The following is an 18,490-nucleotide window of genomic DNA, read 5'->3' as shown; positions in this document are numbered from 1 at the left end:
ATGGATTTTCAAGTCCCAAGGAAAAGAAGGGAGAATGGCAACAGATAAATTCCAGAAGGAAGGTGAAGCTCAAAAGGATACCACGCACATGATAATTTCTGTTGTTTCTTTATTATCAAGATACTTCCACCAAATACAGTAAGAACTATATAATTATACAAGCAAAGAGGTTTCAGGAAGCTTGACCAAAAGGATGAGAGAGGATGGTGAAGATGTCTGCTACTGACAAAAGAAGGACAGATGATATAAGATTGGTAAACACTGATTAACCACCATGTTAAGCGGTACAAAACCAGCCACATAATGCAACATCACCAGTGAAGAAGGCTCAGGGTCTTTCACTTAGAAGACCTTCATGAATATTTTGTTGATTGCTTTGATTTTCAGTTCATATTCATTTAAGAGTAACTGATGCAATGTTATTTTTAAATGAGTATTATATCCTCTGAAATTAAAGCTACAGGTGCCAAAGTTGCTCCAGTTGAATAACTGTTATTGTTATATACTATGAGGCTTGACTGAATTAGCATAGTAATGGCATTCAAGTATCATCTCGTAAGGAAGAACAGGTATTAGCAGGAAAGGTTTAAGAATACTGCTGGCACAAGCATCTTATCTTACCTGGCAAGGGTGGGTGTAGAGTACATCCTCAGGGAAATAAATCCAATCCTGGGTAAGGGAACACTGAAGCAACTAATAGTGGCAACAGGGTTTGTGGTGAACTCTCCAGTTTCCTTCTGGTTTCTTGCTTAATAAAGTCATAAAACAGGAATTGCACCAAACCTCCTTCCTTCTTCCCTCCTACCCCGGCTTTGGACAACAAAAGTTACTCACTCAAGTACCACACTCACATCCAGCAAACACAATATCTACTTTGCTCGCATTGGTGCTGTCTTAGCAATGTCTCTTAGAAGCTGAAGTACTCAGAAAATAAGATAAAAAGCAAAATAAACCTATGATCCTAATGGATTTAAAAAAAAACCACCACAAAAATCACAGTGTTTTTATGATCAGCGGTCCCATTTCCTGGGGTTAAATTCTGACCTTGTTAAGGCTTACCTGATCCCCTGAAGAAATGTCTCTTGAATCACACATGAGAAATACATACATCACTATGAACATTCATCAAACAGACCACATATTGAAAGATGCTGACCCTATATTCACAAGCGGTACAAAAATATTATTACTGAAAGAAAAAAAAAACCAAAAACCAAACAACAAAAAACAAACAAAAAACCCACCCAGGTTCTTAAAACTAATAGTTTCCTTAGGTTCCAGATCTTGATGACTTATTTTTCAGTGTCAGAGACAAGCACCACTGAAGGATTTTCTTATTTGTGAATCACCAATGGATGATTAAGTGCACAAAACGGTAAGAATAACTGAGGTTTATTTGAGATAATAATTTTGCAATAGCTTACTAATAATTTATTAATAGATATATATATAATAATGAAGATATTACTGCCAAAGAAGTGATGTTTGATGGTTGATAATACAAATATCATGTTAAGTAGTACAATTCTGCCAGTAATGGTAACTTGCAGCTCTTTCATATACAGCAGTATTTAATTAAATCCATAAGTGAAGAGTGTCCAGATGTTGGGTTTTAATTTAATAATGATGGAACCAATGAGATGCTGATAGGTTTGTAAACTAAGCCTTCAGAACATGAAGAATTCCACAGGGCCTTTAAAAAAAACAAAACAAAAAAAAAAATAAGAAAAGGAAAAAAAAAAAGAAAGAAAAGAAAAAAGAAATGAAATCTTAGATGGTTTGATGGCAACACAAAGTTAAATGAAAAATGATCATTTCTGCTGTATGCAGTCATGCAGGCAGCATGTAATAATAAAGCTTCTTTCACACTAATGATCAACATAACGAGGAATTAAGCAACAAGGCATACAAAACCAGAAATATGACTTGTCAGCCTGCACATGACACAGTTCTAGTTAGAAAGCAGTTATACAACAGATGTCATGTTTGTACAAGAGAAAGGCCACCAGAGTGAGCTTGTTTATGCTAATGAAGAGAATCTACATGCAGCATGCACACAACATAAAACTAGATCACTCTGCATTAAAAAACATTCATTCTAAATGTACTAATACAACAAAAAACATACACATTATCCATTATAATATAGTGGCTATCTGTTATAATACAGTGGTTATCCATGCCTCATCTCTGAATTTTTCTTTTCTTTCCAAGGTGAATCCAAGCTTTTATCATTTTTAATATACTCAAACATACTCAAAGCCAAAACATTGCTAGGTTCAAAAATTTCTGCTATTGGAGGCACTTTACTAAATCCTCAGTTCATTCTTTTGAACAAAATTCAAACCATTTCAGTGCTGCTATGATATTCCTAAACCATTCTCTGGCGTTACAAATAGGACACTGCTAGTATTCAGCATAATGCACGAACAGAGTAAGCAAGATATAATCTAGTGGGAAAAGGATGGCTTTTTAATTTCAACCAAATAAAAGCTACTGAAACATCCTATTTGTCAGTGTCTTGCTTCTCTCCACCCTTAGCGTAATAGATCAGAGTGGAAGTACTAAAAAGGTTATTAATTTTTCTCATTTAATTAATACTTAGAGATGTCATGAACTGCCTGGTAGCATCTTTATGACAGAAACAATGTAATTATAACATGCTGAAAATACACTACCACCATAACATTTTGGTAAGTCATACTCACTTAAAAGTACTACCCAGAAATTAAAATAAAAATAAGAAATGTGATCAGATGTCTGGATGGATATGCTTAAGTGAAAAAGTTTACTTTTTCATGTAAGAGAACGCTAAGGAGAAGACAACGATGGAGCTAAAGCAGAAAAAGTGAGAAAAGTAGTGTTCAAAAAAAAAGAACTTCTAGGATGAATAGCTGGTAGTAACTAAATGCACTCCTTCTTTCCCTTCTTCTCTCCCCCACCCCAAGACATCTAAGCAAAAGCTAGCTACAGTAGGTCTGGTCAATATTTATTTTATTGCACTTTAAAAGCAAGATGGCAACAGCATAACCGCAGATACAAAGACAGAAGAAGTTTATGACAGAGAAATGTGGAATAAGTAGAAAGATGGAAAAAAGGCAAGAAAAACATTGCACTGTTACTGCAGAGCATCTGACAGGAAAAGAATATTTTTAAAGATACAGATGCTACACTGTTATATTAAGTTCTGTTATACAAGGCAACTCAGCTATTGCATTGTCAAGCCATACATTACCACAAATATTTAAACAGCATGCAGCTTATTTTTACAAACAGCCAGAAGCTAACTTGAATTCCACAAATCAAAGTGGAAGATCATTCATACTAATTGAGCACCACTAAAGAATGTAAATTTATTGTCCCTTATTCCTAAAGGTTGCAAAAATTAAATAAGTAATACCTGTTGATAATCAGCCACAGAAGTAAAGTGATAAGTGGAAGGCTCTCTTTTCATACAGCAACTTTCAGAAGCCAGTTACTTTGAAGTTTATGTGAAAACTTGTTCTGCTTTTTGTATAGCACCACAGACACCAAACCCTGAGCACAAGCAAGCATCCTCAGGCAAGCCCAGGTGACTTGAACAGTTTGTCCCCCTACTGAGCAGTACTAGGTGTAATAACTCATTCATGTTCATGACTTTGTGGCTAAATGGAATTCAGACAGCAAGTGCCTAAGGGTTTGATGGTGAGGCAGTACGTTTGGTAAGGGTCAGTGGGAGGCAATTATTAAAACCAAAAAACTCTCTGCATAATATTTCACTATTAATGGGTGAAAAGTTTGACAGAATTTGTAAAAGTAGGATATCCTAAAACACAAGTAGATTTTGAAATGGTATTTTGAAATTGTATACTAAAAAAAAATTAAATTACAATTGAACATAAGAAGAAAGAATGATTACTACAGGAAGTTGTAGCTATGCAAATCAAACAGCAAACAGTCTGGAAGCTATACAAGACAAGTTTGTTGTGTGAGACTCCAAAAGCACAATACAAAATATAAGGACCACTAAACTAGAAAGGATTCTCATTAATTGGGGAATGAGTTATGGACCAGTCTAAACCCTGTTTACTCTCAGTATGGAAGACAAAGACCAAAGACAATAGCAGTTCCAAGGTGTGAAACCAATAACATCAGCACAAGGCAAAGACAGAACAGACATTGTAGAAATCACATCAGCTCTTAAGAATTTCTACTCTCTGAAGAATAAAAGTAAGTACAAATTTTTTTCACCCACAGACCAATAAAGACTGACACAGCAGTGCTGAGTCAGACTTCTTTTGGTCACAGAAATAGAGAATTGTACTGTGATTGTTTATTTCCATTTTCGAGACACATTTGAATGAAAACTCATTAGCAATGCACATGCTGCAGAGTGTCTGGTGACACCTGCATGATATTTTGGACTACCTATTTAGCTAGCAGCCATTACTAGAGTTGTATTGCTTAACATGATCTTATGATCAGTCACAATGCTAGTTGACTGTATTTATTAACCTTGTAGTTCATTTTAGCAACCTGATCGACATGGAAGAAATTATTCCTTGATCTCTCAATAAAATAAAGCTTTGTAAACAAAGGAAAGTGAAGGAGGTTAAATTGTCATTGATTAAGACATATTAATAATTTATTATTTAACAGCCTCCTACATCAATCTGGTGCACACATGGCTCTTTCTGAAAGACTCACAACATGTTTTACATGAGTCTCAGGACACATATCAGAAAATGGAATAAATTTAGGACAATCATAAGGTGGAGATCCCTTGAGATTCTGCAGCAGAAAGCAAGCAGCTTTCTAAGAAACTTTAGGATTATTTTCTAATATCTTCCCTTGAATGTGCACAGCAGCTGGCTTGATATTTTACTTTCAACTTAGTCAAGCAGCAAGGTGGTCATGTTAATCACTTAAAGAAACTGTAGCATTTCTCTTCATCAAAGACCTTTTTCCTTGCTATCAAAACCTACTTTAAAAATTAGGTTTTAATTCCATAATTAGGCTTCATATTAGATCATCTTAATACAGAAAAGAGATTAAGCAGTGTGCTTTACAGTTCAAACAGTTATTTATGAGAAACATTAGTTTTACTGCTACAGGCTTTAGCTTGTACTTTCTAGCTATTACAGTGCTCTAAAGCAATTTCAGTTGAAAAATCTCAGTGTGCAGCATGGGAGAAAACAGAGAAATCAGAAGTATTATCCAACAATTTACAGCTATTGCAGAAGATTCCGCGATCCAAACTTTGCTGATCATTTTGATAGCCAGACTCTGACTGTAGTTATGTGATATCCACTAACATAAAATACAGTATATTAACTTCCATTCCTTCAAATACTTACCTCAAGCTCTCAGTCATCATTGTTTAAACTTTTTCAGAGTAGCTCCACAGAGGCAAGAACATTTCTCCCCTTTGAAAGATTGTATTTCTTCCTTTTCCACCCATTCCTTCCTAAATACAAACTAGCCTCTAGCCTTTTTTCATTATAGCATACCCTATGGACAAAAGGATTCATTTCTTATCTAAGTCAAAGTCAAAACTTCCATTGACTTCTAACAACACATCTAAATGATTTCAAGGCTAAAGAGTAGTCTTTCAACTACTGGAAACAGTGTCCAGATGTCAAACAAAACAGAGCATTGCTTTCTTTTGGGGGCTAACCTGTTCCAGGGGGGGTTCTTTTGTGAAATAGGTACATATTAAATTTACAGTGAAACAAAAGAATACGAAAGAATACAAAACAAACTATTCACAGAAGCACTAACATAAAGATTTCTAAAATACTACATTCTGAAGTGTCTATCAATATTTGTATACACTGAAAAAATAACATTATGCAACTACCTGATAACACTTTTATCTGATTATTGTTAGCTTCTAAAGTTTCATTAAGAAGAAATAAAACAGGTGATTATTATGTTTGGGTTTTGTTTTTGTTTTTTTAATTACAGCAGCAAATCTGTAGTGATTATGGAATGAATTTAATTTTTCTGCTTACCTGTTAAACTAGGTATCTTAACTATTTCATGTACACTACTCTAAGAATGTGGGACTAGTAGGGTGGAAATTATATCTTGTATCATCTGATATATTTTGTGTTTTTCTATTAAACCTGATTTCACATCAGCACATTATTCTTATAAACACTTAGGCACATCCTGAATAAAGTGATGTACAAATACCATTTTACAAATACGGGGGACTGGAGCACCTCCCATATGGAGACAGGCTGAGAAAGTTGGAGCTGTTCAGCCTGGAGAAGAGAAGGCTGCGTGGAGACCTCATAGCAGCCTTCCAGTATCTGAAGGGGGCCTACAAGGATGCTGGGGAGGGACTATTCATCAGGGACTGTAGTGACTGGACAAGGGGTAACGGGTTCAAACTTAAACAGGGGAAGTTTAGATTGGATATAAGGAAGAAATTCTTTACTGTGAGGGTAGTGAGGCACTGGAATGGGTTGCCCAGGGAGGTTGTGAATGCTCCATCCCTGGCAGTGTTTCAAGGCCAGGTTGGATGTGGCCTTGGGCAACATGGGCTAGTATGAGGTGTCCCTGCCCATGGCAGGAGGGTTGGAACTAGATGATCTTAAGGTCCTTTCCAACCCTAACTATTCTATGATTCTATGATTCTATTTTCCAAGGTTACAACTCACTCTTTAAAATCTCACACAAAATACAAATGTAATTGCCACTTGGCTTCAACAGAAACACAGCTGAATCGATCATTACCTGTAATAGCATTCAGTTGAACGAAAGCTACATAATCTAATAAATGGCCAAAGTTGTTAACAATATCATGAAAAGTGCTAATTTATTTGCACATTTTTCTCTGTTAAATTCCCTTCATGAATGGTCATAGTAAGCATGTCTTATTCCTGCAGATTAGTTCCACTTTGTCTGTAATCAATTTTGTAATGCAATTTTCACAAGTACTCCATACAAGATAAATACAGGTGGATGTGTTGCTCCATGCAAAAACCTTCCACATTTCCTTTTGCTCTTGCATTGAACCACCCTATACAAAAAAATATATGATTGCAACCATGACATTTTTCAACCTTCCCTGGAGGCATTTTAACACGGAAGGTTGAAAAACATGTTCAACTAATGTTGAAGAGAATGCTGCTGACAAAAAAATCCAATTTCAAAAATTATTCTTATCTTAATACTCAGACCTCAGCCAGAACACTGTATTTGTTTGGGGAAAGGGGTTCTAATTTTATTGCAGAAGCATCAATCATCTCCTTTACTGAGCAGAAGGTATCCACCTCCTAACCCGTCCAAACTCTCAACCAAACACAGTGTCCGTTTAAACCATGACACACAGACTGGGAAAAACAAGCAAGCAAGCAAACAAACAGAAAAAACAGTTAACAGCATGGATGTCTGCAGTATGAGATACCACGTATTTAATTTGGGAGACAACAACCAAATGTCTAAATCACATGCTTAAAAATAAAAGCAAACAAACAAACTCCCAAATCTAAACAAACAAATAAACAAACAACCACCCCTTCACCCCTCCAAATTGCTTATTCTCATTTTCAGTGGAACACTTTTATTTAACATATAAGATGAAATAAAGTTAAGGATAATTAGCCCCAGAAGGGATATACAATTACAATATAAAAAACTTTTTTTTTAGGTATTTTTGAATATTATGGGATATTCACCATTAATACATACACCTCACAGTTTCAGTAAATTCCAACAGACATTATTTCACAGACACAGCAGAACAGAAGAGTTCATATCTGGCAACCCATGAACAAGAAATTAGTGCAGACAGGTACACTGAATAATGTACTGACTTACTTGTCCTAAATAAAAAGGTACTCAAAAGAAAACAAAGCAAAACAAAAACAACCAACAAGTACTGAATAATACATATAAAGACAATAATTAAAATTGTATCTTTGTCCAAAGTATTTTACTTAAAAAAAAAAAAAAAAAAAAGTACTCCTGGCTTCAATCAGCTAAAGACAGTCTGAAAAAACACCCACAAAGTGTAGATATCTTCAAGAACTTTTCAGATTAAAATGAGAATTTTTTTTATGGTTCTATCTTCAGAAGACTATCCAAAGGCTCAGAAGACAAAACTTTAATGATCCATTGATACAAAACATACTGAAAGGAAGGCTTCAAAACCTGCTTTAATCCAGTGTTCTTATTATAAATCTGAAGCAGCATGCCAATATATATGAATGCAGAGCCACAGCCTTATTTTGCCAGTAAGTATTGTTAGATTTTGCTCATATCACAGAATAGAAGCGTGCTAAATATTCCACATTGTGGCATTCATAATCAAAAATTATTCAAGATGGCTCATATAAACAAGTGAATCTTTTACACATACTCAACCGATGTCCCACAGACAGAATACTTCCATTAAAAAAAAAAAAAAAAAAAGGAAAAAAAACCATTATTTCTAGAGTTAAGGAATCTTCCTTGACTATGTTCTTGTATCAGGATACCATACTATCAATTCACCTTCTAGCAGAATTTCTGACAGATGCTCTTCAGGAAACAGAATTTTAACATCACGTGGCAAAACTGTATTTATTCCATTATCTTCTAAAGTTCAAATATTGTTTAGACAGCATAAGGTGATTATAAACATAATAACCTCATTCAATTGTCAATAAGTATGTAAATGAATATTGAAAAAAAACACCTAAAACAATCCACTAATACATATCTTCCACGTTCACTTATGCTAATTCTCAGGTCTTCATAAAGCATAAAGTTAATAGGGCATTGGCATGCTGGCAGGTAGTTGTAATTATCTTCTCATGTTTCAGAAGGTATTTTAGAATCATTTAAGTACAAAGGATGAATGGTGTTCCAGTAAATCTCACTAAATCAATGCATGGACACAGCAGCAGAAGCAAACAGGCTGACAGAAGTCTGAACACCCACAAAGATGATAAAAAATACTGTTCGATACAGCTACTTACATCATGGCCCACGAGTTCTGTCTGAGTGGATTTATCTGCTTGAGAAGCAAGAGCCTTCTGAAAGCACTGAGCCTTTTCCTGTAAAACAAAATAACACATCACAGCTAAGTCATGTTTTTCTTCACTGGGCTTTGCATTACAAATAATCCAGATATGTTCAAATATCATGCATGGACGACTGTTCAGAAATAGATTTATTATGGCACTGTTCTCTCTGGGAGAATTTTTTCCTTACTGTTATTTCCTTTCATCAACTTATCCTTCTCTTAGACAGTGGACTGGCACAGTCCAGTTATGTGGTAGAGCTGGGCCCACAAGAAGGACGTCACTGGAGTGTGATGCAAAGCAATCTTCTTCCAGAATAGATACAGGTACAAAGCACCCAGCAGTAGCAGTGACTTGTGCAAACACCAGCACCATTAAAACAGCCAAATAAACTAATTTTCTTTTTTTTTTTTTTTTTTTAAAGAAACATTAAGGAACATTAAAACTCCACCGCAGACCACAACACTGAGTGTTGTGAGGACTTTTGGAAATAAAACCTGACCCTTTTTCTGAATTCAGCGAAACAGCTAAATAAAAGATCTGTACAAGGCAAGTAGTTCACCTTAACATTAATTTATAACAAAGAAATAAGTTACCTGCATGTATATTCCCAAAGCAGCCTTTAACTACCATCACATCATTTCTCTTAGAGACAGTTACTATTCTAAAGTAACATTTTCAAGCAATTTTCCAAGTACTAAAACTTACTTCAGACCTTCCTGCTACTTTAAAACACCAGTTATCCTTTTTTCAAAGGCTTCCTAGTGAAACTGAATAATTAGCAACTTTTTCCATACATGACCCAGTCTTCATACCACTAACTGCACACGCTGCACCCTACAACCTTCTCCCTAGCTACAAAAAAGCTTCCAAAAGCTTCCAAAAGCTTTTTAAGTCTATGTTGAAATGTAAGGATTTTAAGAAAGTCAAAACATGGTATAAGGTGCTTCCTTAATGCCACCATTTTTCTTTTGAGATATTTCATAGAACCACAGAAGGTTAAGATGTCCCATTTTCCACTCCAGTGACTGAGAGGAGTGGGATCTGCCTTCTCTACAAGATACTACGTAGCAAAAATACTCCAAACAGATCCTTCATTATCCTCCTTTTCTAGGTAAACAAAACACCTGCTGGCTTTGCTGCTCTAAAGACCAAAGTTTTAGATTTTTTTTTTTGATAAGACGAAGTACCTCTTGGTGGCTTTTTAAGATAGAACATAAATTAACAGTTTTTCTTACTGTTCATTGTGTTTATTTCCTCCAATTAAAATAAACAGCATTAAGAGTAAAGATGAAAGGTAACACGGATAAGAGCATGAAAAATTCTCATTCCTTGGGCTCACCCTTATTAATAAAAAGGCAAGAAGAGCTGTGGGCAATTTTTAAGTCAGATAACTCATCACAGCATTGACAGCAGCATTTATCGCAACCCCTCGCTCTTGCATACGTGTCTGTGTGTGTGTGTTGCAACGAGAGAGAGAGAAAAACTCTGTGGAAGGACCTTTTCTGTACCATTTGCAGTTGCTTAGATTACTGATAATAGTAACTGAAGAATTTCAACAACCTTGGTGACAAGCATTAGGCTGTGATTCTATGATCAATAAAGCTATTCCTTCACATGGGAGTAAGCTCACACCTAGTTTATATCTCAAAACAGCTGCTAGTATAAAAGAGTGTCCTTGATGGTATACTTACTACATAATAATAATAATGTCACCAAAAGGTGTTGAAATAGGAAGATAACAGCCCTCAGCCAACCACATGCATGTAATACATTAAAGATAAAATAGTTAAGTGAAATATAAGATAAAATAATAAGTGAAAAATGGACTTTCACCACTGAAAGACAGCTACTAGGTAAAATAGTTACTATAAGACTAGTTGTATTTAGGAGTCAGTATAGGTTGATACATCTTGAAACATATGACTTTTTTCACAACGTTCCCTCTCTGAACAGAAGAGTGTTATAAAAATGTTCATAGCTGTGGCTGTGAACAGGTCAGTAATTTTTTGTGACCATTTTCGTAGCCAGCGATAGCACGGTGACCACTTGTGGTACTTTGTTTAATTGCCAATTTCAACCATTTTTGCTTGAACATTACCCTGAACAGTCATACTAAATCAAAAAGGAAAACTCACTGTTCCAGCTGTTTTGGAGGAATCATAAGTTAGCCAGTGATGTCACAGCTTTTGTCACTAAGGAATCAATTTTGTCTAGGTGATAATTTTTTTTTTCCCTCTCCTATAGCCTGGACAGATTATTGTACAACTTTATGAAGATGTATCTTTTTTCTTTTTTCTTTTTTCTTTTTTTTTTTTTTTTTTCCTCTCAGCATCGGCACTGCAGTCAGATTTACAATTTATATATGATTGTTTCCCTTGCTTCAGGCACTTACTCCACTGTGAATAACAACTTATGTTTGCAATAGAACTGGGGAGAAAAAAAGCTTTTCTTCGGAAGACTTATAAAAATGCAAAGTCTTTTAATTCTGGTGTGCTTAGGGATTAAACTTAATCAACAGCAGCAGTTAGGCAATGAGAGAAAACGGATAACAAGTAGCACAAAGAACATGCTCTCCAGCATCTATTCTACCTAATTTACAGACTACAGTAAGCTACACAATTGACTATGTGGCAGCTATTTCCATAGAAATTGAGTCCTTCTTGGTTTGAGTCTCAGTTTGGGAAGAAAATATAATGTATACAGCATAGCTGAATCACATCACACTTGAAAATGCTTTGTGAATCTCAGCTGTCTCTTGAGCACTGCATAAAAAAGCAGCTACAGCATGATTCAACACTCAATAGATAAAGTACCAAGAACTAAGGTGCCAAAAAGCCACAACAGAATTAAATGCATTACTCTGCAGTCACAGTGGCAAATGGGTGTGAGTAGCCCGTCACTGGGTGAAAACCAGGGGGAACTTAGTGGGAATGAACCCAAGTATGCACAAATGCAAGTTTCACTGAGGGTTATAGCTCTGTCAAATCACTGTGAATGACAAAAACCAAAACCTCATGGAATTTCAGTGAACATTTAATAGTTTTCACATGGGACTCTCATACAAACCAAATTAGTTTTTCAGTTATTACATTATAATTCTTCTGTAAAACACAAAGGCAAAGTTCCATGCATATGGAAAGACTGGTGTCTGGAATGAAAATGATGTCACTTCTGCTTTGATTTCTATCAGAATGCAGTACTCTTGTGTGGATCAAGAAAGGCAAAGACAAGCCTGTCCCCAAGCAGTTTGCAATACTTTAATAACTAGTTACTGCCAAGTCTGAATACATTTAATGAAAAGATCCCAACTTCTGAAAGTGTAATCACTTCATAATTCTTTGAAAGCGAACAAGATTTCAAATCTTAATAGAATTACAAGCCCCACTATAGTTATACCAGCTAATCCTACTCACAGTAATGCAAAGAAACATTTACTAGATCATAGCCAAAGAGGGTTATTAGTGTTATTTTTTTAAAAGTTTGAAATCCTTACAATCCCAAGTATTTTCTTAAACTTTCCACCCCCAAGTTCTACAAGAGAAAAACTCTTCCATTTTGCTGAGTGCTGTATGATACTACTAATAAAAATAAGACTCCAAGCTTTGAGAGCATAGAATGAGAAACAGAAAACACACAAAAAAGTCAACCTCCTAGCCCACTGAGCTGATGAGTGTCAGCAACAGGAGAAGAACCTTAAAAATTGTATCTTCTTACTCTCATTTATTTGACTGGACTACACTGTAACCTAAACATTATAATTACCACCTGCATGTGTACTGGAAAATCATAAGATTTTCCATAATATAAGGGACATAAGACCACTACAGAAATTCAGGATGAGGATTTTGCAAACACACCTGACTTTTTATTTTTATTTCCAAAAGCATCTTTGGAAGGTATTTTAAGATCCAGCATTAAACAGTGGCGGGTATCTGTTCATGCTATATTAAAAAATTACATTCTATTTCTTGGATTAGGAGAATTAAAAAAACAAACAAACAAACAAAAAACCCCCCCACCTGTATTTTGATTAATTATTTCCTGTTTTATCTGCTGATTCAACAAAAAGTAAGACTCCATTTCCAGGTGCTATTAAAAATTTAGAATTTATATTTTAAAGCAATACGTAGTTATTATTTGTTATTATCAATCAATCATGCAGTAGGACTGTACGGCAAGTAGTAATTTCCTTACTGATTGTGTTTTCCATAATAAATTGAGGCTACTGTAAAGACATGAGTTTATGTACAAACATAACTGAAAGTATACAGGAACTTTTCTAGTCTCTACTTCTCTAAAATAAAAAAAAAAAAAAAGAAAAGAAAAAAACCCCAATTCACATATTCATATATGACCCAGATGTGGCCATGCATGCTTTGAATAATGCAACACAATAAAAAAAATATATTACCAACTTTATGAATAATATGGCCATAAAAACTGATGTATGTTTAATCCTCCAGCAACAATAACAAGAACAAAACAAAACCCTGAGAAGGTTATTGAAAGGGAAGTAAAAACAAGCAGTAGTGCAGTCACAAAAAGACTGACACATCAAGCACAGTTATTCATGCAGCAATTACCTCTACAAGTATAGTTATTAATAAGCAATGAGTTTAGTCTTAATTTTTGTTATGGTTGTATCCAGAGTCTTATGCTAGCCTTTCTAATGAATTAGCTCTCTCTCAACCCTTATGTCCTTAGATTATCACTGCTGCAGCACTATGACCATCTAGACAAATAAAATCCCGTATCAAAATATAAGACATCCAACAGACAAGCCTAGGAGACAATACAAGCCCAGTTTGATAAATCAGAAATTGTGATAAAGGACCTTAAGCCTTACAGCAGCAAAACACACACACACAAAATTAGTGCTATTGACTTGATTTTCCTACAAATATTTGAAGAAAAATGGTCAATAGGTGATTTATTTTTCAAGGTCATGCATGAAGCCACCTGCAGCTATAGAGTGCTGCACAGATCCAAACGCCAAGTCTTGCATCCTGTACAGAAAAGCAGTTTTCCTCAAACCGTTAAAGTTCAACGTATTTGCTTTAATTTCCAGATTCAGTTACTTTCTCAGATTCCACAACTGTGAGAAATATTCAGGTCAATTTTGTGCGAGATTACTGTAAAGCAGGACTACACATTCATGTTCAAAAGATCCCACTTGCACACCTTCTATTAACAATATTATAGCCTTTTTTTTTTTTCCTAAATGGACACCATAGATATGGCATTGACATTCTCTGCAACTGAGTTCTCCTTTACTTAAATGAACAGTATTAATAACATCTTTCAAGACGTGATACTGGTTACTGTTCTTTAAGACAGCAATTGTTAACCCATCAGCTATAAAATACTTTATCAGCAACAAAGTTTTACCTCATTTACGTTGTGCTTTCTCTAAGTTTACTAGCTGAAAATGGAGATGAAACATGTAAAGTCTTGAATTAAACTGTTTATAAGCCAAGCAAACCAGCATTACTTTTTTTTTTAGAAACAACTGCAAGTTAGAAAAATACTATCTTAACCTTAAACAAGGATATAAACATATTTGTTTCAAATACTTGTCTCACAGAAGTAGCATGAGACCTTTCTCCCGGAGTAGCAAGAATTACCTTTTCCAACATCCTACAGGACAAAATGGATTAGATAGATTATTCCTGCTCTTCTACTTTCATTAAAATACACTGTCACATCATTGCCTCTCATTGGAATGCTCATGACTCAGCTGGCAGAGTTGTGCTGACACACACAAACAGAGAACAGGAAAATGAACACAAACCAATCAAGTCTGGTAAACAAAGAAAGCACACAGTTTATAACCTTGCAGGTTTTCTTCCTTTATCCCTTTATAAAGCAACCACATTTATCACTTTCATGGTGTACATGATTTTAAACACTGCCAGGTTCTGCATGGGTACCCAAACAGAATTTCAAAGTCTGTTCCAAAATGACTGTTTTGAAACAGTGGGTTTGTGTTGGTTTGTTTGTTTGTTTCTCTCCATAACTTCTCCCCGTTGGTTTTTTTTGTGATTACCAGTATTCATTGAAGGAATAACTTTGGCTAAACAAATGCAATATAAAAAGTAACAGTGTTATGAAAATCCCATAGTAATAACGAACAGATGATTCTGCAGCACATTTCATATAAAGCTTTATTTGGGGAAATTTTCTTAACTTTTGAAAGTATCAAAATCACTCATTGACTATGCTTTTCTCCCCTACCACACAAAATGCTGACTTTATGCACTTTGTCCTTTAGGCTTCTAAGTGGAGATGTCTAAGTGCGTTGCCTGTCAAACGCTTCTTCTGTTGGTTTGCAGCTTCCTTTCCCTCTGTGCACACAGGGACATTCGTGGGATGTGATTAAAGTCAGTACCAGCCACTTTTGCACAGAGATTTAACAGCACGTGCATTAGGCAGTGTGCAGGAAAGTGCAGGAATCATCAACCCAGCACACTCCAAATTGCAACTGATGTTTATTGAAGGTTTTTAGCATTAATTAAACCTTACACAGCTAAGTGTTTACAGCAATTTTACAGATTGCTGTCCTGAGGAATGAGTTTCACAGTTGTGGCATAAGAAGCATATAGTACAAATGTAATGAAAGGATCTTTTTCAAGTTGCCACAGCAACTGCATGGGGCAGATTTTGATCATATGCTGGTTAAAGGAATAAAGAAAACAATCACATTAAATAACTGTTGCCACCATGGAAATCAACGTGTCAAACTTTACAACAAATAGGCTGAAGTCTTATTCACTGATAGCAACAATGTATGATCCCTGTACTACAGTACATATACCTAGCAATACTGAAAACAATCCCCAGCTGCCTTTCTTTGAGCCATTCCCAGAGTGACATTATGCCAATTATTCAGTAAATTATTTGTATATTTTGACAGGTATTTTGGGGAGAACCATTATTCTGGGTTTAGCACTCCCAGAACAGGACAAATACATGACTTGCTTTTGTCCTGCATTCATATGCAGCCCACCAAGGGTGCATACTCACATGCACACTCTGGAAGCGACCACCCTGCCTGTCCATCTATCCTTATCCTGTACATCCTTCCTTATTACAACAGTCAATACTAACTAATCTAAGGAACAGAGTTAGAAAATAGGAAGTTTTATAAGCTTCATGAAAATCACTAGACAGATGCAAAGGGCCTCAGCTGGCAAGGGGTTTCAGCATGACCTTCAAGCTTAAAACCAGCCAGATGGGCAGCTGGCAGGCAGACTACTGTGCCGTGCCTTCAGCCTAGCCTAGCCATAGCACACAGTGCCTTCAGCTCAGGTAATGTTCAGGAATCCAGAAGAATGTTTGAGGACTGTATGGGAAAGTGGGGCTTGGATAATTACAGAGAAGCAGAGAACTTCAGTGAAAGCCTGAAAGACATGGACAGAATAGCATGTAGCAGTATCACTTGTGAAAAAGTTTCAGTCACTGCAGCAGGCTCTCAGATGCACTGTAAGGACTTTTTCATAGGCAATTACTTGCTCAAGCAAGGACCAAAAGGCACTTTCACCCATCATGAGCCTGCTTTCAGAAAAAGCCACGGCATGGGCTTTGCCAGTAATTGATACTGGAAAATGACTGAAGTAGACACCTTCTTACTGTGAATTTAGGTTTATCACTCATGCCCTTCACTCTTACCCACTCACCTCAGTTGAAATACTGAAAATTAAATATCAAGTATATCATAATTAATTCAGTAAGACAAAACCAACACACTTCAATAAGCATTATCATGATAATACAAATACTTTTGCACATCTAACCAAGACTCATGAGTAATGTTCTGCAGCTTTGCACTACTGTGTCTAAGCAGAATAGTTTTGACCATTTAGAAACTTTCCCAATGCTGGGAGTTTGACTTCATGAAATCTGTGTGGCTGTTACAAATTCCGTAGCAAATCATTTGGATGCTGAAACGTAGTCAAGCATTTATAGTGCTCATGTTTCGATTTCAATTGATGAAAGTAATGAGATATGTAGCAAAATATTTGCAAAACATTTTCATTGCTGCCTAAAAGTTGTACTTTTTCAAACATCTGCAAAAAATACTAACGATTCTTACACTTTACAAGGAAAGTAATCTTTACATTCTAGGTTTTGGTATAATGCACATGCACAAAGGAGTTCTAGCACAAAGAACCTAAAATAAGTTTTTAATTACTATTTCTAGAATCATTACGGGACCTTCAGGAAAGAGTATTGAAAAAAGGTCTGTCCTTTTTATATTCCTTTAAAAAATACAACTTCTCACCATTTAAGGAAATGGGGAACTAGATCTCTATTTCCCACTGACATACATCATAAGCAAACCATGTTGCTATGGTCCCCAGATTACTGTTATAATGGAACCAAAAAGATGACTTCTAATCATGACCATGAGCAGCTGTCACACAAAACTGTTTGAAGAGCGGAAACAACATCTCAAACAGTAATATCTTCATGAAAACATAAAAACTATGTTATAGAAGTCTAAGGAGACATCCTGATACTATCCAATAGAGTTTTCCAGACAAAAGAGGAATAAATTCTAGTTTTGCCTCAAAAGAAGTGAAAAAGAGAGGAAGGTGAACCTATGGCACTTGAAGAAGCATCAACAGTCAATTTCTACTTTAATATAAATTCAATCTACCACATAATTCCTCTTTATTGGCTCATAATCCGCCTGCCATTACACTATTGTTGATAAAGTTGCTTTGCTAAAATTTTTTATAAGTGTTCTTTAATGCTGCCACAGTGCTGTCTCAGCTCATAATTTGTTCCTACTGTCAAAACCACATTTGTTTATAAATGCTGCTTTTAGATAAGCCAGTGTTGCCTAGGAAGTTGCTTCGTTTCTCAACACATGCTACATGCTCTAGCATCTTATAAAGATGCAGAGCAAGAGAGGTGAATTCTGTCTGCTGGTTGAAAACCAGGGGCTCCCTTTAATCTGTAAGTGTAAACCAATAAAGACAGTGTCCTGGGTTCAGCAGCAGCAGTCATTTTTTCTTCTTCTTAGTAGCTGCTGCAGCACTGTGTTTTTGACTTTCGGCCTGGGAACAGGGCTGATAACACTGATGTTTAGACTGACCAAGGACTTTGTGAGTCTCATGCTCTGCCAGGGAGGAGGGGAAGCCAGGAGGAAGCGGGAACAGGACACCTGACCCAAACTAGCCAAAGAGGTATTCCATACCATAGCACGTCATGCCCAGGAGGTAGAACAGAGAGTCCCCGGAAGCGCTGAAACGCTGCGGGGCGGGGGTGAGGTACCGGTCGGTGAGCAGTTGTATTCTCTTCCTTGTTATTTCCTTTATCATTATTACTATTAGTGGTAGCAGTAGTGATTTGTGTTATACCTTAGTTATTCAACTGTTCTTATCTCAACCCGTGGGAGCTGCATTCTTTTGATTCTCCTCCCCGTCCCTCCAGAAGCGGAGGGAAGAAAGGTGGGGGGGGAAGTGGACTTCATGGTTCTGATTTAC

The 18,490-nt window shown here is 36.0% G+C and overlaps 1 protein-coding gene across 1 annotated transcript in view; it reads right to left on the bottom strand.

Moving 5' to 3' along the window:
- The window catches only part of CCSER1 (coiled-coil serine rich protein 1), a gene marked incomplete at both ends in the record, with an annotated part of 646,590 nt that overhangs the window by 254,369 nt on the left and 373,731 nt on the right, over window positions 1–18,490 (bottom strand). The window contains one exon of the mRNA XM_080638355.1: window positions 8,952–9,029. Within this exon, the coding sequence (XP_080494481.1) occupies window positions 8,952–9,029 (78 nt within the window). The remainder of the gene's footprint in view (window positions 1–8,951; window positions 9,030–18,490) is intronic.

Source organism: Psittacula echo (assembly GCF_963264785.1).
Source record: "Psittacula echo genome assembly, chromosome: 1".
Taxonomy (NCBI): Eukaryota; Metazoa; Chordata; class Aves; order Psittaciformes; family Psittacidae; genus Psittacula; species Psittacula echo.
This window is presented reverse-complemented; position numbering and strand designations above follow the sequence as displayed.